This window comes from Rhinatrema bivittatum, chromosome 2, assembly GCF_901001135.1.
Source record: "Rhinatrema bivittatum chromosome 2, aRhiBiv1.1, whole genome shotgun sequence".
In the NCBI taxonomy this organism is placed as follows: domain Eukaryota; kingdom Metazoa; phylum Chordata; class Amphibia; order Gymnophiona; family Rhinatrematidae; genus Rhinatrema; species Rhinatrema bivittatum.
In genome coordinates, this window is record NC_042616.1 from 643,069,225 (window position 1) to 643,091,638 (window position 22,414).

General features: G+C 41.4%; 1 protein-coding gene across 1 annotated transcript in view; it reads right to left on the minus strand.

The window, feature by feature from the left end:
• NSMAF (neutral sphingomyelinase activation associated factor) overlaps positions 1 to 22,414 on the minus strand; it is a 267,295-nt gene that overhangs the window by 232,508 nt on the left and 12,373 nt on the right. Inside the window, exons 2-3 of the mRNA XM_029591349.1 lie at positions 16,649 to 16,738; positions 3,082 to 3,160 (exon numbers count right to left, since the gene is read on the minus strand). Coding sequence (XP_029447209.1) covers positions 3,082 to 3,160; positions 16,649 to 16,738 — 169 coding nt within the window. The remainder of the gene's footprint in view (positions 1 to 3,081; positions 3,161 to 16,648; positions 16,739 to 22,414) is intronic.

Genomic DNA, 22,414 nt, shown 5'->3' on the forward strand with positions numbered 1-22,414 from the left:
ATTTTCCACATGCCATTCACACAAAAATTTGGATGCATTTGCAGATGAACCAAAAGAGTTACTAAATTATCTGACTTACCACCTCATCAATAAGAGTACTGTACATACATCTCAGTGCCATAGCAGTTTACTATGTACAAACAGAGGGTAAGTCTAATCTCCATTCATCCAATATGTCCAAATTCATGAAAGGCTTGTGGAATACTAAAAACTCCCATTCCGTGAAATCTACATATGACCCAGGCACAACTAATTTAGCCACCTTTTGAACAGATGAAGATGAACTCACTCAAATTTCTAACATCGAAAATAATATTCTTGGTTGCAGTAATATCAGCCAGAAGAGTGACCAAACTTCATGCTTTAGTTCATTATCCTTCATATATGTAATTCTTTCACAATAGAATGGAACTTTGCACCCACCTGAAGTTTCTACCAAACATTGTGCAGGTTTCTATATTAATCAAGCCATCATACTACCTACGCTGTTTCCAAAACCTCATAGACATGAAAGCAAGAAAGTCCTTCATAACCTAGACTGTAAACAGGCCTTGGCTTACTACAAGAAAAAAACTAATCTATTTGTCTTTTATGATTCCAAAAGATTGTTTAATTCCTAGCCTTGCTTACCCTGGCTGGTCTGGCCTCTACTGCTACTTCTTACTACCATGCACTTCCAATATGTAGAGTCTCATAGATCCTGTAGATCCCCTACTCAGATCCAGATTCTCATAGGGTTTGCCAGCATTGCAGAAGTTATACAGATTCACTTTAACTGCATAGTAGCAAGAAGCAACATAAGAGGCCAGATCAGCAAAGATAAGCAGAGCTGGGAATCATATTATCAAACGTTAATGGCCATTTGGCACAATTTTAATTCGGTTACACCTTACATCACTGTAGCTGGCATTCAATCTCACATAAATATAGCTGGCATTCAATCTGACGCAACCTGGGATACATTTGTTCTGGCTTCTAAAAACGAAATTGTGCAAATATTAGCAAAAGTCAATTCATGTGTAATTTAAATTCTTGTCCCACCACCTTAATCAAGATTTTAAGAGACAATGTCAGTGCTTCAGTCACTGACATTGTGAATTTGTCTCTCCCCCACCCTCAAACAGGATTCTGTTCATGCTCTCCTTAAAACACTATCTGCTGACCCTTCAGTTTTAGCTAATTGAAGGCCAATCTCCTTGCTTCCCTATTTAGCAAAGATAATAGAAACTGTGGTTCTTTCACAGCTCAGTGATTTCATTGACAAGCACACAATCATCGATCATTTTCAGTTTGGTTTTTGGAAACTACACAGTACAGAATCCTTACTCCTGTCCAGCATAGATGCCATCATCAGGGGTTTCCATAGCGGTGTAGAGTATGTGCTGGCCTTACTTGATATCTCCGCCACTTTCAACACCATTGACCATGCATGGCTTAAATCCTTGGGTATTTCTGGCACAGTTTTTGATTGGTTTGCTTCTTTCCTATCCAATCAATCTCATCAAGTCAGACTGGGAAGCAAGTTTTCTAATTGGAATGTAGTAGATCTTTTGGCTACTCTAATATTTATTTTGCCCTGACCTGCAATATTTTTGCTTGCCTCAGCTTAAATTACCTTGTCTACGCCAAAGACATTCAATTTTTTTGTTCAGAAATCATCCTCATGGTCTGAGATTTAAAAATTGGTTTCCTCATATTTTCAATCCATTAGCCGCTAACTCTTTCATATAAATTACTGTTAAATGTTGACAAAACTAAACTAATCAATCATTCTCTGTAAATTTCTTCTGTGTAATGTACCATCTTTCTATCAATTTAATAACCTCTCCATTCCAATTAAAGACTAACTATGAAACTTGGAGGTAATTGTAAACTCCAACTTTTCATTTACATCACAAATTAAAGCTGCTATGAAAGCCTCTTTCTTTAAACTATAAATGGTGGTGAGGCTATGTCCACTTCTGGAGCTACATGACTTTCGTACTGTCTTACAGGGTGATAACTGGGTTGGATTATTATAATGTGCTGTATATAGGACTTCTATCTAGTAAATGTCCTGCATCCTCTCCATCTCGTTCTGAACATTGCAGCGTGGATTCTTATAGGTAACTCAATGCATGATCACATATTACCTGTATTATATTTATTGCATTGGCTAACTATTAAATACAGAATCCAATATAATTTGGCTATGTTGATACATCAAATTATTCAGGGGTCCCCGACTACTGGATTAGCATGGAGGGAAGGGCCTATAAGCCCTCCTGATCGTTGAGATACGAGAACAAAGACTTGCTGAAAGTCCCTTCCGTTAATCTTGAATATGTGGATTTTATCAGAGAGAAAGCACTTTTTCAATTGTGGGTCCAACCAGAATTCATTACCATTCCACATTCAGACATTTGAATGTCATAGCACCTTTAAAAAGGCTTTAAAAACTTTTTTATTCAAGCTAGCTTTCAATCAGGAACCTTTTGGTCTAACTCCATCTCAGTAACTGCTTCTTTATTCTTTAACTGAAAGCCATGAGCTCCAGAGCAGACTATATTAACCATTGTTTGTTTGTTTTTTTATCAACAGGCATTATATGATCAGCAGGTTTGTTTGTTCTTTATTTTTGTTATCATTATTTCATGTTTTTATTTTTTTTCTTTATTCTGTATGAATTACTATGTAATCCACATTTATATGTGAACAGTGCAGGCAATAAATTCTAATAAATAGAAATAGCTGTGCCACTGCCCAGCTTTTTTGTTTGGTTTTTGTTTTAACACTTTTACATCTTTCTGTCTGTCTACTTATATGGGTGTATCAAGGGAACTATGGATGGATTTGGATGAAAGCTGGAATTTTAGATGTCGCTTCTACCAAGTTTCATCCAAATCTATTGATGGACAGCGCCCAATAATACATGTATATGGTTTTCTGTCTGAAGAAGATGCATCTAAAAATGTGAATGCATTATGGCTCCTTTTTATTATTGCATTGCTTATGCAATGCTTCACGATTTCTTTGGGGGGATGTGAGGGTGCATGAAGCTTTTTCATCAATACTCAAATTTAATAGAGTTCCATGACTTACCTTAATAATGGGTTTTGATATTTCATCAGGCTCAAATATGATGGATTTCGAGCAGATTTTCAGTGAACCCCTGACAGTGCTGGAAAACCAACAGAGACATACATTTTAGTTTGCAAATCACCAAAATAAGTCCACAATCAAGGGTGCTTCAATAATAAATCAAACACCCAAAATAGCAATCTTGCCTTTGTGCTAATAGAGAAAATAAATGTACCGTCTGAACCTTCCTAGATGGAGAGTACATTGTCGATATATCTTTTCCAAACAATGACTCTAAAAGAATCAGTGACTCTCATATAAAAAATGTTTCGGTTCATGAACATATTCCTGGAATGGACACGAGTTACTGCCTGTGTTGCAACTATTTATAAGTGGAATTAGTTTGACCTTTTTTTTTTTTTTTTTTAGAAATGAATGGTATGAATATGCAGTCCCAGTGGGGAGACACTTCAATACATTTTATAAGAATAGATAATTCACCAATAAGAGTGAAGATGACTTTGTGAGCTTTGATTGGTTCATTAGAAGGTTTTTATGCAATCACCGTGTGAGCATTTGCTTCCATAGATGTCTAAATGCAATGGCCTGTGATGTTTGAAAGTGAATTACCCCAAAGCAGATTTATTGTTGGGTAGAGAAGATTGAAGCTGGAACATAAGAATATGCTATACTGGGTCAGACCAAGGGTCCATCAAGCCCAGCATCCTGTTTCCAACAGTGGCCAATCCAGGCCATAAGAACCTGGCAAGCACCCAAAAACTAAGTCTATTCCATGTTATCGTTGCTAGTAATAGCAGTGGCTATTCTCTAAGTCAACTTAATTAATAGCAGGTAAAGGACTTCTCCTCCAAGAACTTATCCAATCCTTTTTTAAACACAGCTATACTAACTGCACTAACCACATCCTCTGGCAACAAATTCCAGAGTTTAATTGTGCATTGAGAAAAAAAGAACTTTTTCCGATTAGTTTTAAATGTGCCACATGCTAACTTCATGGAGTGCCCCCTAGTCTTTCTATTATCTGAAAGAGTAGATAACCGATTCACAATTGAAGAAATTTAGGGAAGTAGAAAACCCTTTTCTTTGGAATTTGGAATGAAGATGTTTGTGTGAAATAAAAAACAAAACAAAACATAAAATTAACTTTCTGGGACAAATTATAAATGAAGTGTTTGGGACTATATTGAGTTTCTTGTATGATTGTCCCTAAAAATGTTCTCTCTATAAACACGAAGGCAAGATTACTATTATGGGTGTTTTTCATAAATGTTTGTTTTACACAAATAATTTTATCAAAGAGGTATGGGAGAATGTTCATTTTAAATTGTTCAAAATTTACATTTCTGGATGGTCTGGCTTGCACAGCTCTGCATGCACAGATGGTGCTTCATGAACAATATAGTTTTAAAATGCAAAATTATCACATTATGCTACTCCAGAATGCTTAAGTTTCTACACCTGTGCTAACAATATGTAGAGGAAATTAATAATATACATTCCATGCTGTGTTGAAACAAGGCTGTAGGTGCTGCCATCATTTACTATGCTATGTTACAGGTGGTACAGAAGTATTAAAAGCTTTTCTTTCCCAACAGGGTTCTTTTTAACTTTTCAATAGATTTGAAAAAAAAAAAGTGTCCATGGAAGTACCCAGCAGCTTCTTTTTCCTTTTAAGAAAAAATTGTTTATTTTCAGGTGTCTCTCAGTACTGTGCCAACTTAACTCTTTATTTATACTTTTTCATAATATACAATAACAAAGAATAAATGCTTAACGAAATAAGAGGTTTCACATCCAGAACAAAAATACCAAAAGGAAAAAGATATAGGAATCATTAATCATGAAAACCCCAAAACAAGTCCCCAAGAGAGGAAGAAAGGCAAGAGAGAATACTATAACCAGAAAATGAAAATAGTACTAGCAGTACACTGGTCGAAAAGCAAATAAATATCTAAATTGTCTAGTCACATAACTCTGGAGTAGATGAAGAAAGTTTCAGTCTTCATTTTTCAACTACTACTGCCGGGCATTTTTCTCTTCCTTCATCGAATGCTCCCTGGAAATCCAGCCTGGAGAGACCTGACACCACTACTCTGGAGGATGTTTGGAAGGCTATTTTATTCTTAGAAAAAATCTGTGAGTAAGAGAGTCGAAGATGCTTCTTCTCTGTAGAATTTTTGTTTATCCAAAAAAAGCCTTCAACTGATTTGGTTCAAAGAAAATATACCTATGATCCAACATTTTAACCATACTTTTCTCCAGATACCTCAAAATAAAGGTCCCTCTCTGTAGCAACTACTGCTTCCCTAAGCTGGAGAAAGGTTTTCCTCCTAGCCTGGATTTGTTTACAGACATCTAGGAAAACCCAGACTTTCTGGCCCATAAATAAATTCCTATTGGAAAAGAAAAGCCTCATTAGATTTTTTTCCATTTCAGAGGAACAAATAATTAATAAAGTAATATGTTTCTGGATCACTTCAGTAGAGTGCCCCAAAATAAGAACATAAGAAATTGCAATGCTGGGTCAGACCAAGGGTCCATCAAACCCAGCATCCTGTTTCCAACAGAGGCCAAACCAGGCCACAAGAACCTGGCAAGAACCCAAGAAACTAGTAAGATTAAGATGATCAGGTCTGGGAAGAGATCCAGCTTCACCTTCTTTCCTTTTAAAAGGCAAATAAAAGCCTTTAACAAGAGAAGGAAAATAATCCTCTGCAATACAAAGACCCTCTTTCACATATTTTTTTTAATAGTTCCACGGCAGAGATAAGAGGAGTTTGAGGAAAACTTAAAACACGCAATTATAATAAACTAGACCTATTTTCAAAAATTAAGACTTCTGCGAATCATAACACTATCTTTAAATGCAGCATTTCTAAATTCCTGAAACTGGGAGTTCTGAGACTCTAAGGCAGGGGTGGGCAAGTCCGGTCCTCGAGGGCTGCAAACCAGTCGGGTTTTCAGGATACCCCTAATGAATATGCATGAAATAGATTTGCATACAACTGAGGCAAGGTGTATGCAGGTCTCTCTCATGCATATTCATTAAGGATATCCTGAAAACCTGACTGGTTTGCAGCCCTCGAGGACCGGAATTGCCCACCCCTGCTCTAAGGATTTAACTCTTCCGTCATGTTCAACTGAAGCAGCTTATACCACAGTGAATTGTCCCTTAACAAGATCTACAGAAGAAGAAGCATCTTCGAGTCTCTTACTCACAGTTTTTTCTAAGAATAAAAAAGCCTTCCAAACATCCTCCAGAGTAGTGGTGTCAGGTCTCTCCAGGCTGGATTTCCAGGGAGCATCCGATGAAGGACGAGAAAAATGCCCGTCAATAGTTGAAAAATGAAGACTAGCCCCAGCCTCCGAAGACAATTCTGATCCAAAGCTTACTCCTCATTTCCAGCAACTATGGAGGAGGTGGTTGATCATCGGGGCTCAAAAGTTATTTCACGCTCTGGCAGATTCACTAGCAGAATCTGCAGCGAGCAATGTACCCAACAAGCGCTGTTCCATAGATCTTAATATTTGAGGTATAGAAGGTTGAGAAGAGATAGGAGCTGGTCAAGAAGAACACAGATTTCCTCTTTTCTTCACCATAACTGAAGAATTTTTTAAAAAAAGAAGAAGAACAGAACACTAGCTCTTTTGGCCAACGAAAGTGGCTCCTGTAAGACAATTAAAAAACCCGCTCCTTTGGTGAGCGGCTTTGGCATACCAGCGGCACTGTACCACAGGGCGTTGCTTCTTATGGAGAACTCAGCCCCTGCCCCCAACATCAGACACAGCACTCAGAGTCTCCGAGTCAGCTGATCCAGGGAAGTTTGAGCAGGAGCCAGGTAGAAAACCTCTTCCCCCCTCAACTTTTGACATGTTTGTTACCAGTCTACAGCAAAAAAGCAAAGCTGCCCCATTGCATCATGGAGCAAAATTCCCCTCAGAGCTCCAGAGGACATCAACTCCCATCAGAAGAATCCCCAGGATGATCTAGATTCCCAGTCATAGCAAACCACACTTGCTGAGAAAGCACTTGAAATAAATAGTGGCATTTTTAAAAAGGGACATTTCCCTCATATTCCTCTTTTCCAAAATCTACTCTTCTATCTATGAATAATGCAGTCAGGGAGGGAACTGGCAGGATTTGTACTTGCAATAGCCAGAGCCTTAACAACAGAGCCAGCCAGGGAAATGGAAGTAAGCAGGGTCAAGACCCAATTGGCCAAAGTTGGGTTAAAAGGTGTTGATGGGAACAGCAACCAGAAGACTACCCAAGTTCTTTAGCAAGGTGAACTCTCCCCTTTCACAGCAACTTCTTTCCTTGCCTCAAATTTCAGTTGTAGCTCCCAGTTCCTGTTCCGAACTCAGTCTTCCCCAGCTCCAGCTAAAGTTTCAAGTTCCAGCCCTTACCTTGCTTCCTGCTACCTCTATCGCAAGCTTTTTTCCACATAGGGATGGATTTTAAAAGCCCTATGCGCGTAAATCCAGAGTATTTAGGTGCGTCGGGGGGGGGGGGGGGGGTTTACGCGCGCCCAGCCTATTTTCAAAAGGCCCGGCGACACGCGTAAAACCCCGTGACACGCGTAAGTCCCGGGGCTTGCAAAAAGGGGCAGGCGCGTGGCCAGAGGCCTCCGCAAGGCCGCTGGGCCGGGAATCATACGCCAGCAGTCAGCCGGTGTGCGCAACTTACTTCAACCTCAGGGCTGAAGTAAATTTTGTGACAAAAGAAAGAAAAAGGTAGGGAAGAAAGGGCGGGGGAGGTAGGGGAAGGGTAGGGGAAGGTGGGGTGGGAATGGGGGAAGGCAGCGTGGCTCAGCACGCGCAAGGTGCACAATTGTGCACCCCTTTGCGTGCACCAACCCCCGTTTTTATAACATGCGCGCGCTCCTTTTAAAATCTACCCCATTCTGTCTTAGCATGTTTAATTACTTTTTTATATCTAACTTACCAGAGCTTATGCTCTTTCCTATTTTCCTCAGTTGGGTCTGCTTTCCATTTTTTGAAAGATGTCTTTTTATCCTAAAATTGCATGAGTTGCTTCAATAACCCTGACGAAGAAACTCTTCGAAAAGCGACCAGCATCTGGTTAAGCGATCTTTAAAATGTTCAGTCATTAGACTAATAAGACTAAGATAAGTACATCCATACAAACTGTAGTGTTTTGATTTTGTGCTATTATATGCTACGAACTCTCACAGTTTTTTGATATATAAGATGATATAGTGCCGGGACACACTGTGGTTTAAAGTAAAAAACTAAAAATTTATAAAGGAAAACAAATGATGATACTAAAGTAACTGCTACTGACAAAAAACAAGACAGAACCAATATGATGTTTTGCCTTCACGTCCTTAACACAGGGAGGCAAGACATGCACTCGGCTCGCCCTTCCTTCCCCCCCCCCAATAAAACATGACACAATTTGGCATCAAAACAGGCCGCAGTTTATTAAACTTAACCTGAGCCCGCACAAACAAATAACATAATAACATTAACAATCAAACAACCCCCCCCCCACCCCTTCATCACCTCCCCTTTTCCTCCCTCTGAAGCCTCTACCACCTCGCCCCAGTGGTAAAGCATTAACCCACCCGCTCCCCCCTGCTTACCCCCGCCTCACTACCAGCCAGGGCAAGCCCTGGCCTCGAGCTTTAGCCCCGCAGCTCACTGGCCACCTCGTGCAGCAGCCCCCCCCCTAACTACACGAGCTGCCCCCTCCCCCTTCCCCCCTTCCCCCCTTTTAACAGTACATTCTTCCCAATAATCACTTGGGCTCGGGGTTCTGCCTCCAACTGCGACAACGTAGCCCCACATAACTCACCCTGTCCCCAACCTAAGGGAGGGAGGGACAGCGAGCCGAGAGCCCCACCTCTACCGACGCAGTCCAGGTCAGAGTGGCGGGCCAACCTGCCATGCCACACACAGCAACTCCCCTTTAGCCAATCAGGGCCAGCGATTTAAATCGCTGCCTTCTTCGTCCGTTATTTCAGCCCCTTTGTTACCCTCCCCCCGTCGCCCCCCTCCTTTCCCTACCTCCTGCCTAACTCCTCGCCTTTGTGCGCTTTTCCAGTGTTATTTTCGGCGGTGAAGGACTAGCCTGCACCGCCTATCCTATATAAATGTAATTTTACAGAGTGATCTTTTTTATAATTTTCTGTCAAATGTAATTAACGGGACATAAGCCCATAGGCAATGGGAGAGAGGGATTTATCTGCTCCCTTCTCCCTGCCGGTGTGTGTGTGTGTGTGTGTGTGTGTGTGTGTGAGAGAGAAGTGTACTACCCATCTTGCCTAAATCCTTTTCTTGGGGCGTTTCTCCCTGCCTGCCTCATCTCGAAGTTGCAGCAGCTACAGAAGACAGCGCCAGGCCCTCAGCAGCCTTTTTGCAGTGACGGACTCTCTGGCATCCTGCATCCTCCTACACAGACTTCCTGTTATTGGGGAAACCCATCAAGGAGTAGGGTGCCACAGCACAGGGCTATCAGTGTAAGAGGGTGGCTGAAGGCCCCACGCTGATTTTTGTTTTCCTTGCACCAACCTGAGTCTATTCCACAAGAGGATGGAAACAATAGTGTGGCAGAGGATTTGGATTTACGCTTAGTCAGCAATGGTGACACTCCTGAGCCTATAATAATTTGGTGCCAGAGTCAATTTCCTAAATCCAGGCCTGATCACTGTTGCCAAGGGGATCCACCACCTTTTATCTCTTGCACCACCAGGTCCTGCATTCTAGATTTAATGTTGCCTCTGGTTGGTTGCATGACCAACTACTGCATGAAGCAGTTGATGGCATCTAGAAAAAAACTTTACTTCCCTGTCCTAATGTAACATTTACCCAATCAATACTTGAGAAACTGAAGCCTCCCATTATTATTGTGTTGCCAGTTTGCTAGCCAATCTAAACTCTATTAGCATTTTACACTGTTTCCTAATCCTGACCATGCGGGTGATAGTACTATACTCTTCCCTTTTGCCCTTGGAATTTCTATCCTTAAGAAATCTTTACTTTTCCAATGCTGGAAATTGCTGAGGAGTCTGCTTACCTAAAACAGATCCAAAATACACTCTAAAGTACTCACATTAACCAACAATGCATTCAAACTGCCACTTACATGCCAACTCCTCAATACATACAAATCACATGAGATGGTAGGGATCCTCAACTCGCCCAACATTATTTATTGTCTCACTATCACCAACACAATTTTACTTGCGTTCCACCCCAAATTCAAGCTCAGATGAGCAAATCAGCAAACTCCTAGAAATGTTCCTTAAGTCACCCTTAACAAATGTTCAGTTTTTTCCTCTGGGCAAGTCCACAGATTCATAGAGTGTGTGAGTTCCAAATTAATTTAGTTCACACTGTACAGGAACCAACAAAAGTCCAGTGAATTGTGTGACCCCGTTCCTATATTCCAGTTCCTATCAATTAAGTTTTGCAGCACCTAGGATTCATCAAAGTTCCTTGTCTTGTTATTTATGCTTAGAGATTTACCCAGATATCTACTGGTTAAAAATTCCTCCCTCTAACCATTTAAATGTGTGCAGGTTTTGAATTTAGTCAGTCAGTGAAAATTTTCAGCAACAATCGGCTACATTTAGATGGACAACTCTAGTCACAAAAACAACTAGTCTAAATCTGGCCAGACAAACAGGCCGATACAGTACAGTGCGCTCCAATGGAGCAAACTGTTAGCCGGCATTTGGACACGCGTTTTGGACGTGCTAGCTTTACCCTTTATTCAGTAAGGGGTAATAGCGAGTCCAAAACGTGCATCCAACCCCCCAAACCTAATAGCGCCCGCAACATGCAAATGCATGTTGATGGCCCTATTAGGTATTCCCACACGATTCAGAAAGTAAAATGTGCAGCCAAAGCCGCACATTTTACTTTCAGAAATTAGCGCCTACCCAAAAGGTAGGCGCTAATTTCTCCGGGCACCGGGAAAGTGCACAGAAAAGCAGTAAAAACTACTTTTCTGTGCACCCTCCGACTTAATATCATGGCGATATTAAGTCGGAGGTCCCGAAAGTTTAAAAAATAAAAAAATAAAAACATTTAAAATGGGCCCGCGGCTGGCGGATCAAAAACCGGACGCTCAATTTTGCCGGCGTCCGGTTTCCGAACCCGTGGCTGTCAGCGGGCTCGAGAACTGATGCTGGCAAAATTGAGCGTCGGCTGTCAAACCCGCTGACAGCCGCCACTTCCTTCAAAAAAAAAGAGGCGCTAGGGACACGCTAGTGTCCCCAGCGTCTCTTTTTACCGCCGGGCCTAATTTAAATAAATTAAAATACTGTATCGCGCGCACAGGAGAGTGGCCTGTATGCGGGCCAGGAGAGCGGGTGCTTTCCCCCGATTTTACTGTATCGGCCCGAAATTTTGTCCGGCTATATTTAGGGTAACTTTCAGATGCAAACAAACCAGTTAGAAGCAGCAAAAAATATGGTTAAAATATAACTGGGCACCATCTCAGCAAGCTTTTAAAAATTGACCCATTGCTGCTTTATTCTTTTGCTTAATGCTTTATAGAACTGATTCCTTAAATTTCTTTTGTGGGGGAGGAGAAAGATTTTTAATATGCAAGCTTCAATACTGCCTGCCTGCCCTCCAGCAAAGCATTTCCTACCCCTCTCTTGAAGGAACACCTGGACAGCTGGGTTTTTAAGAACTGGCAAAATAAATATGAATAAGATATACTGTATTTCCATACATTGGGTCACCAATATATGCAAATATCTCTCATGCATATTCATTATGGATATCCTGAAAATCAGACCAGTTAGGTGTCCTCCAAGAGAGAGTTGGGAAATACTGCTCTAGCGGAGATCATTCACAAGTCCATCTCTCACTGAGCTCGCTAGTGGCCTCTTCTCCCATCTGCACGTCCCAAATCACAGCTTCTTCAAGCCCATGCATTCAAGCCACTAAGCCTATTCAAAGACTCACTGGAGTTAAACAGAGGGTATGGAAGAAATAATGAAAACTAAATGGTGTCAGACTGAAAGCCTAGTGTCATTATCTTTAAATAAATAAATAAAATACATTCATATGTGGTACAGAGGCATGCATCCCTCTCTTCTGTGGAGCCTTTTCCCCCCAAAGCAATCACATAATCTTAAGTACCACATGGTGACTTTGCTTCCCCTATTTCTTCTCCCTTCTATCTTCACTATCATTTACTTCCACAAGAGTAGTAATATCAAAAACTACATAAGATAAACAAATTCCTCTTGTGTACCCAGCAAGTATTTTATTTATTTTTATTTATTTAAGCATTTTATGTACAGTTATTCCAAAAGAAGATCACAGCAGTTTACAAAAGTGACATTCATATTATAGGTCAACAAAACCCTTGTATTATAACAGTAACATGCTCAGACTTTCTACATCATCATCATTTATTTATATCTCACTTTTCCAGTAGAAGATAAGAACATAAGAAATTGCCATGCTGGGTCAGACCAAGGATCCATCAAGCCCAGCATCCTGTTTCCAACAGAGGCCAAAACCAGGCCACAAGAACCTGGCAAGTATCCAAACACCAAGAAGATCCCATGCTACTGATTAATAGCAATTAATAGCAGTGGCTATCCCCTAAGGGCCAGATTTTGTAATCTACGCGCGGGCATAGATTTGTGCGTGCAACCCGGCGTGCACAAATCTACGCCCGATTTTATAACATGCGGGATCAGTGCGCGCAAGGGGGTGCACACTTGTGCAACTTGCGCGCACCGAGCCCTAGGGGAGCCTCGATGGTTTTCCCTGTTCCCTCCCGCCCCCCCACCTTCCCCTATCTAACCCACCCCCCAGCCCTATCTAAATCCCCCCCTACCTTTGTTTTATTATTTACACCTGCCTCCGGGCAGGCGTAGGTGGCGCGCATCGGCTGAGTGCCGGCACGCGATCCCAGGGCCCAGCGGCAGTGGCGAGGCCGCTAGAAAAAGCTAGGTTTTCAATTTTTTCCTGAAGAGAAAGAAGTCTAGGGCAGCCACTCTCATCCTCCAGCTACATAACAATTCAGTCATGTGGCTCAAAGAGTAACGATGCCCAACTGCTTCCAATTATAGCTTGGAATCTCTGAAGTGAAATTTAAGACCTGCGCGCATACGCACGTTTGCCGGCGAGCGCCTGGATGTGCCAATTTTATAACATACGCGCATATATACACACACGAGTGTTATAAAATTGGCGCGCATGATTTTATATTGACGTGGTGTGTGCGAGCGACTGCTGACTCAAGTACGTAAGTAGGGGGAATTTTATTAAGTACGTGCGGCGACACAATAGGCCTTTTTCCCAGTTCACCCCAGTAAAGAAGAGGACTTCCTAAACCCCCTAGCTAATTTGCCTCCCTTTCATCTATTTCCCCATTAACTAGAGTATTTTTTTTTTGTTACATGACTTACATGCCATCCATAGCTGAAGTAAAGTAACGTGGTAGGGGACCCCCGGTGCGTGCTGTTAATGTTAATACTTATGCGCTGGATTCATGTTACAGACCCAGCCCGCCCATATCCTGCCCATTCTCCATCCAGATCACACCCACGCCCCTCCCCTTTTAGTGAGAAAAATTGTTATGTGCATACTGGGAGATACTCGCGTACCAGCGTTGTTCTGAAATCAATGCAGCGTGCGCCAGGCCGAGTCACACGCGTATTTCCTGACTTTGGCGCATGTAGGGCTTTTAAAATTGACCAGTTAATATTGCAACCAGTCTGCAGTACTTGGCTGCCTCTCTCTCTCTCTCTCTCTTCTTCTTGATCTCACAGAGAAGCACAGATATTTTACTAGAGAGTAAGCAACACAGCTGCTCTTTACTATGCTACTGGGCAAGAGTTCAACCATAATTAGTCCTGCACACAAGTAACTAGTCTTGGGGTATAGGCCCTATGATTTTCCACTCTTTGACCCCCGTTAATGAGATTTGCTGGGAATTCTGAGCCATCATTGCAAGCCCAAGGCATAAGAACAGGAGAGTTGCAAGTAGAACAAAGATAACATTTCACAAAATTTGCACCAAGTACACTATCATTTCTGACCACTAAAAGTCACAAGTTTCTAAGATGTCTAAAGGCTTCCATAACCACAAAACTAGGCAACAATGGTGGCACATGAAACTAAGCCAAATACTGACATTTGTATGAGAATAGCAGACAGCTTTGAAGTTATTTCATACGCTTGACAGATGTTTTTTTTTTATTGTGTTACAAAATCTTGGACTGCAAAACAAAATTCAGGATCAGGGTCAAAACCTCTGTTTTAAAATGGCTGAATATCCCACTCTGTGAACCATTTGAATGGCTTCACCAACACTCACATCCAGCTTTATAAGCGTTACTGGAAGATACTAATTACAGCAATTCATGATAATACAGTAACCGAGACATAGATGACAGAAATCAAGGCTCTGGTCACTATTCTGTCTCCGCAATGCATTTCTTACACACAGCTTTAACAGATAGCTTACCTCGGTCCTTATTCATAGACAGAGGAGGCTGCTTCTTCAACTCCAAACTTTATTAACAGTCAAAACAAATTACAGAGTCTAACAGGTGCAGCAAGGAGCATATCTGGACTGCGGGGAGGGGGGGTGGGTTGGAATCGGGATGCCCGGCGGAGGCAGTGCCTTACAGTGCTGGAGGATCGGGGGAGGGGTGCCAGTGGACACTGGCATACTTTTGGTGATTCTGGAGGGCAATTGGGAGGTAGGGGGGGTTGTGCCTGTGTTGGGATTGGAAGGGCAAAGATATCCGGTTGGGTGGCAGGTTATCTGAACAAGTTGGACAACTAAAAACCCTAACCGGTTATATTGAAACATGGCCAGTTTGGTTTTTTGGTTATCCATTACATGTAAGCAGATAACTTTTGCAAGTACAGTCAGCAGGCCATTTATCTCACTGAATATACTGGACAAGTTATCCAGCTATCTTTAGCTGGAGAAATTGTCCACTAACCATCTTACTGATTACTGGCTTCTCTGTGTTTTTAAGATGTTATCCTATTGGCTAAAAAAGGGAAGATGTTTTACTTTTTCAGAAACATTTAAGAAAAAGCTTAGAATACCACTTTCTAAATTGAATAGAATGAAAGATTTGGGAGGTATTAATCTACCAGATATTTGATTGTGTAACGTTGCATGTCAGTTAAGGGTATTATGTGATTGGCTCTCAGGTGCCAGTCAGTACGCTAACATATACATGTAATTTTCAAAAGGAGTTATGCTCGTAAATATAACTACTATTGTAGCAATTTTCAAAAGCCATTTATTCAAATAAACTGCACTTACGCAAGTAAATCCTACAGACAATTCAATGGCTTATATTGTAGCAATTTTCAAAAGCCCACTTACTTGGGTAAAGTGCATTTCTCAAGTAAAATCCAGTTTTACCCGATTAAATGCTTTTAAAAATCAGGCCCATATTGAATTGGAACTGATGAAGCCTTACTTTCCTATTAATATGGTGCATGTGTTTGAAGAGGATGTGCAAGTTTAAAAAAAAACCAAAAAAACAGTAAAAAGCCATGTTATTTAAGGAGGCGTTTGAGTGTTAAGTCAGTTTTATTATGCTCATATTATAGTTTTATGCTGATTTTTGTTTGTATTGATGATTTTATGCTTTGCTTACACTGTTTTTGGATTTTAAATGTGTTATACTCCTCACTGAACTCAGTGTTGCTGGACGATGCAAAATATACATTGTTTAGAATAAAATAAAAATAAAGTTACAGCAACCAGTATAGTCTGGGCCACAGAAATAAGGATAGGTAAAATGAAAATAATTATGCAGGGTTGGCCAGGTTAGCTTCTGATTCGCACAGTTATGACTAGTACTGTCCAGAGATGGCTAAAAAAAACATGGGGCAAGAAAAACTCCCAGGTACCCCTGCTAAGGGGTGCCTGAGAGTTAGCATTTTAGAGCCAACTGCACTGAACATAGAGCATTCAGGCTGATCACCAGCTGGCAATACAACAACAAACACAAACTATGCAAGGTAAAGGATGCCAAAGCATTAGGAACAGAAACCGAAAAGCGACTGCGGAAACAGGACACTGTAAAAGTAGGACAACAGTGAATAAACAGTAAAGCACCTGAGGAGACAGGACAGTCACAGCTCTAGCTGCAGTAGTTAAGTTTGCACACTTAACACAGAAAACTAAAAGTTCTAAAGTGTGGTACCCACGTTTCCCAGGCTCAAAAAATGTCTTATTTTTCAGTTTGTCATTAAATGTAATACTTTTGAAAATAAGCTGACATGTTCCATATATTTACAGAATAGATAAAGAATTACAGTGTATAACTGAGAAACTAATTCTCTTTGCAGTTTGGGGTAAAGCTCATGTCAGACTCTCCCTGTTTCGCTACATTCCCCTACAACATCCTTTCTGATATTTTTCAGCTAGGGGACTAAGGGAGTATGAAACAAAATTAAATAACTTAATTTTATAACTTGACTAGCAGAAAGCCAGTAAAGAATTTCCCTATGTCTAAATTATTATCTTTCTAAATGAAAAATTAAAATGTCTCATGAAAAACAGTTTGCTCATTTAATAGATACATAAGGTTTCTACCTTTTGGATCTTCTGTCTTCATTTACTATATGATAAGCTATATGTTGTTCAAAGAAATACTCCTCCAAATCAAGCAGCAGCAGGGTAAACCTAGATGGGGGATAAAATTAGAAATACTGCATATTAGTGAGGCTGATAGAATAAATGAATAATTGCAAAACAAAGTAAAAATAAAATCTTTAACTTTGCTTTTGAACATGTTTTTAGTTCACCATGGCTTGTAACGTCAACTGCTGTGGACTATACCATATGTAACAAATTATCTTCCACCTGAATTTTTCCCTAGTGTCAAGAATGTTACTCAGATTGGCCAATGCCATCTTGGTTTATTCCTTCTCCCAGGACATTATCACACAGCCATGTTACTATAAATCACTATACATCTATATTCTACTATTCAGTGTCCCATTATCAGCACATCAAGGCTTAGAGAGGACTTGGCAGCAATAAGTCACTTAGCTGTTCTGTAATGTCCAAGTCACATTTGCTCAATTAAATAGTTACAATTTATTTCTTTGAACATTTAATTACTGGGCAGAAAAAATGAAGGAAACTTAGGATGACCTTCTTCAGGAGCTGACAATATGAGACCATGGCATCTTCCTGTCCAATTATGTCATCTCCTGAAAGACTATTCCAGAAGCCTTACATTTAAAGTGGCTCTGCAGTGATGTCGCCATCATCAAATGTAAACTGTTATACTGTAACTGCCAGTGAGCACATTCATTCTCAAATACACAGTGAAATGTGACATGGTTAGTATCATCTTAAATTAGGAGATTCTAAATATTTCAATTTTCTGTGCCAAAGCAAAGGGTTGCTATTAAGCAAGTACACACAAATTCAGCATGCTGTTGGACTAAATACATATCTGGAAGCTGCATGAAGACAGACTTGATAAGTACTATGCAAAACAAATAATAACACTCCTTGTAAAGGATTCATCATAGACCTCCTGTTTCAACATTGTTTATTCACATATTATACTGAGTGCAACAGGACAAGGGGGTTCTACAAGTTTCCCAGACTAATGACCTCTTCATCAGGAAGTGCCAATCAGAGTCACGGGACCGAGGACATGTTGAGTAAGTTTGTAAGCTGCTATATTCTCACTGTGCAAAGAGTTTAGTATGTGGCTGAGAGCAATAAATCAGTGATGAATCATTTCATAAACAAGTCTTTGTCGTGAAAACTAAAGCAATGCTGCAACCAACTTCTTTTGCATTCACCTGCCAAAATAAAATGCACAATCATGATCTCTGTGGGAAAAGTGATGCACATGAAATGGGGGGTTAGCAAAAGAAGCCATGGAGGAATATTAGCAAAACTGAAAGCTGACGAGACAATGGGGCCAGCTGGAAGATATCCTAGGACATTATGTACAAACAGGCCTATTATTCTTTCAGGAACTAGGCATGCCAAAAGGAAATATTTATTTGAGCAAATTAATCTGTCAAATAATAGTTCCAAGCCTGTTTCTAACTTTGCAAACTAATCTAGGATTGCCATATAGGTGGTCATCTTCTTTTAGATGACAGGTTTGCATGAAAAAAAATCTGATTCATAGCAAATTTTCCCTTGATGAGCATTCTTTGAGAAATATTTTAGGAAACTGAATAAGTGATCATTTTTTTTTCTACAATGGTTCCTAGAAGAAAATTTCTCTCTTTTAATTAAACATCTCAAATTGCTATTCAGTGAATTTTTAATCTGACTTGTTCCAGTGCTTCCCCATTTGATCTGCTGCCTACTAAATTATTGAAGAGGCCTCAGATTTACCTTTTTGCTCATTTAGTTTCTATTGGGAGCAATAGTCTTTCAATGGCTCTTCTGGAAAAAAAATAAAATAAAATAAAAAAGAATTACACTTATTAAAAAAAAAAAAAAAAAAAGGATTCTTTACTTGCTCATTAATCAACCAATATCAAATTTACTATTTGTTGATAAAATTAGGGAAAAAATTGTTGGTAATCAATTGACAGATTTTATCACTAAAACCAATGGGGCAGATTTTCAAAGGGTACGCGCGTAACCTGAGAAAATCTGCCCCTGCGCGCTCCGAGCCTATTTTGCATAGGCTCGGCAGCACGCGCAAGCCTCGGGATGCGCGAATGTCCCGAGGCTTCGAAAAAGTGGCAGGAAGGGGGCAGGTCCGGGGGCGAGGCGGCGGTCGGGGGCGGTCCCGAGGCCTCCTTCATGCGGCCTTGCCAGCAAGCGCAAGATATGCCTGCTTTGGGCAGGCGTAAGAAATAAAATAAGGTGGGGGGGGTGGGGAAATCAGACAAAAAAGTTCCCTCCAAGGCCGCTCTGATTTTGCAGCAGCCTTGGAGGGAACAGGGAAAGCTATCGGGGCTCCCCTTGGGCTTGGCAAGCGCAAGGTGCACATATGTGCACCCCCTTGCGCGCATGTTACAAAATCGGACGTAGATTTGTTCGCGCCAGGTTGCGCAAACAAATCTACGCCCGCGCATAAGTTTTAAAATCGGCCCCAATGTTCTTAATCCATGTCAGTCTGGTTTCCATTGCTATTATAGTACTGAATCACCACTGGTGGCTATGCATAATGAAATCAAATTTAAAGTCGATGGCGAAAAGGCTGCATTCATAGGTTTATTGACATGAATTCAGCCTTTAACACCATTGATCATGCCCTACTTATTAAGAAACTTGATGAGATAGGCCTTAAAGATACTGTGCTAGATTGGTTTAGATCTTATTTGAGTAATCGTTCTTATTTGGCATGGGGTCAGTTGCTTTCATAGTAACATAGTGAAAGATGGCAGGTAAAAACCAATATGGTCCATCTAGACTGCCCAGCAAGTTTTATGGGGGTAGTAGCAACTGCAACTCCATACCTGTGTTGCTTTCGTGGCTGCTCTTCGCCCTCGCTCCACCCTTTCTACCTCTGTGGCGACTCCCTCCGGGTCTGATGGACGGCTTGCTGCCACGGCGTCTCCATGCCACTTCTCCCCGGCGTCCCCGGGCCGGCTCGACGCTGCGGATCTGCCATGCTCCTGATGACATAGGGTACGCGCGTGCTCCGAAGTATATACCAGCAAGGGCGTGAACCTCAGGGGCATCCCCCTGTATTGACGTCATCCGCTTCCAACATAAAAGGTCTTCACTTTCGCTAACAGATTGAGTTAGCAAGGACTACGAATCAGGACATGAATTTGGACTTTGATTTGGACTCGCTACAGATTCGTCCAAGCTACTCTGCCTCCTCGGACTTACCAGGGGTACCCGCTCCTTAGAGGCCTCGCTCTCTTTTCTCTATTTCAGATTGCAGATAGGAACCGGTACTCGCTCCTCGAGGGCCCATGTTCCTGAAGACCCTGAAGATTCTCTACTGCCTAGAAGCTATCGCAGATACAGACATTTGTGAGTTACCACCGCTCTCTCCGAGCTTTCCCTGGAACCAGGTACTCGCTCCTTGAGGGCCTAACTCTTCCCAGCTACTGAGCCTCCTTAAGAATCTATGTGAGATTGTCTTCTATTACTGGCTATGTATACAGCATACCCTGTCTACTCACTATCTATAGTCTCTCTACAGCTCAGCAACCCTGGGATCGCAGTTCCAGTATCTGAGGGACTTCAGCCCTGCCGGGCATATCAGTTCACTACTGCCACCTCTGGTGGTTCTACTAACCTGTCTAATAAAAGAACTATCTGTGTGTCTCCATACCCAAGCCTAGCCGGTGGTCCCTCTCAGGATATCCTCCTGATGGCACTGTCATCTGCCATCTGCCCAAGGATTCACCTATTTACATTCCTTTCCAGCTGAGTACCCTTTCTAGCACTCCGCTGATACAGATTGTCAACTCAGCAGTCTACATCAGAACAAGATTGCTAGTTCCACCTACGGAGCATATCAGATTGCTAAACTCCTCCTTCTACGGGAGCCAGTCCCTAACTGATTGCTAACGCCACATGGTGACTCATAACAGATTGCTACCTCCTTCCCCAACAGGAGTTTCCAGCAGCAGATTTACAACAGAGTGCTCACTCCTCCCACTTCAGGAGCTGAGCACATCAGATTACTAACTCCTCCCCTCTGGAGTAGCAGTTCTCTAACAGATTGCTACTCTCATCTGCTTGCTCCTCCCATCAGCATAGCAGATTCCAACAACAGGTTACCCCCAAGGTGTAATAGAAAAGTTACCCTATTTCATCATTTCCATTCTCTAGCCAGCAGAAATCGTCTGTGTTTGTCCCAGGCCCTTTTGAACTCTACTACTGTTCTTGTCTTTACCATCTCTCTTCTAGATTGCATTCCATGCATCCACCACCCTTTCCATGAAGAAATTTTTCCTGACATTGCTCCTGAATCTTCCCCCTTGGAGTTTCATATCATGACCCCTACTTTTATAGCTTCCTTTCCATCGGAAAAGATTTTATTTTCGTGCATCATTAATTCCTATCAGGTAATTGGAGGTCTGTGTCATATCTCCCTGGTCTCTCCTCTCTTCCAGGATATACATATTAAGCTCCTTAGTTTAATCTCATATGGTTTGCCATGCAGACCCCCACACCATTTTGGTTTCCTTTCTGTGGATCGCTTCCATTCTGTCTTTATCTTTTTTTGAAATGAAGCCTCCAGAACTCAAACGAGAATTCCAGGTGAGGCCTCACCAAAGATCTGTACAGGGGTATTATCACCTCCATTTTCATGCTGGTTACGTCTCTTTTTGATGCATCCCAGCATCTCTCTGTCCGTAATTACCGCATTGTTTTGCCACCTTCAGATCATCAGACCCGATCACTCCAAGGCCTTTCTCCCAGTTCGTGCTCAGTTTTTTGCCCCTCAACATATACAACTCCTTTGGATTGCCATACCCCAAATGCATGATTTTGCACTTATTGGCACTGAGTCCCAACTGCCAAACCTTTGACCACTTTTGAGTTTTTCTTGGTCACTTCTCATTTTCTCTAATCTTTCGGATGTGTTCACTCTGTTTTAAATCTTAGTGTCATCCACAAAAAGACAAAATTTTACTTTCTAATCCCTGTACAATATCACTCAAAAAGATATTGAATATAACCAGTCCCAGAACTGATCCTTGAGGAACTCCACTTATCATTCTTCTTTCTTCAGAATAGGTTCCATTTATCACTACTCACTGAAATCTGTCAGTCAGCCAATTTGTAATCCATTCCATCAAATTGGAACCTACTCTCAAGCGTCTCATTTTATTCAAGAGCCTCCTATGCGGGACCGTATCAAAAGCCTTGCTGAAATCAAAGTAAAACACATCGATCCACTCTTTCTTGATCCAATGCTCTAGTCACCCAATCAAAAAAAAAAGTATCAGATTTGTTTGACCTTCCTCTGGTAAATCCATGTTATCTCGGGTTCCTGTAACCATTGGATTGCAGACAATTCATTATCCTTTCCTTTAGCAGTCTCTCCATTAAATTTTCCCACCACCAAGTAAGTATAACTAGCCTGCAGGTTTCCAGCCTCTTCCCTGTTACCACTTTTATTAAACGGGACCATAACTGTCCTTCTCCAGTCCTGCAGGTCTACTCCCATCTCCAAGGATGTACTGAAAGAGGTCCTTCAGTAGACCCACCAGCACTTCTAAGTATCCTGGGATGTATCTTATCCTGCCTCATGGATTTGTCCACTTTCAGTTTTCCAAGTTCCACACAAACACTATCCCCTATAAATGGGAATGTATCTACCCCATTTTCATCCATGCACTTGCTAGCCAGCAATAGTCTTTCTGCAATGTCTTCCAGTTGAACTATTTGTTTAATATTTCT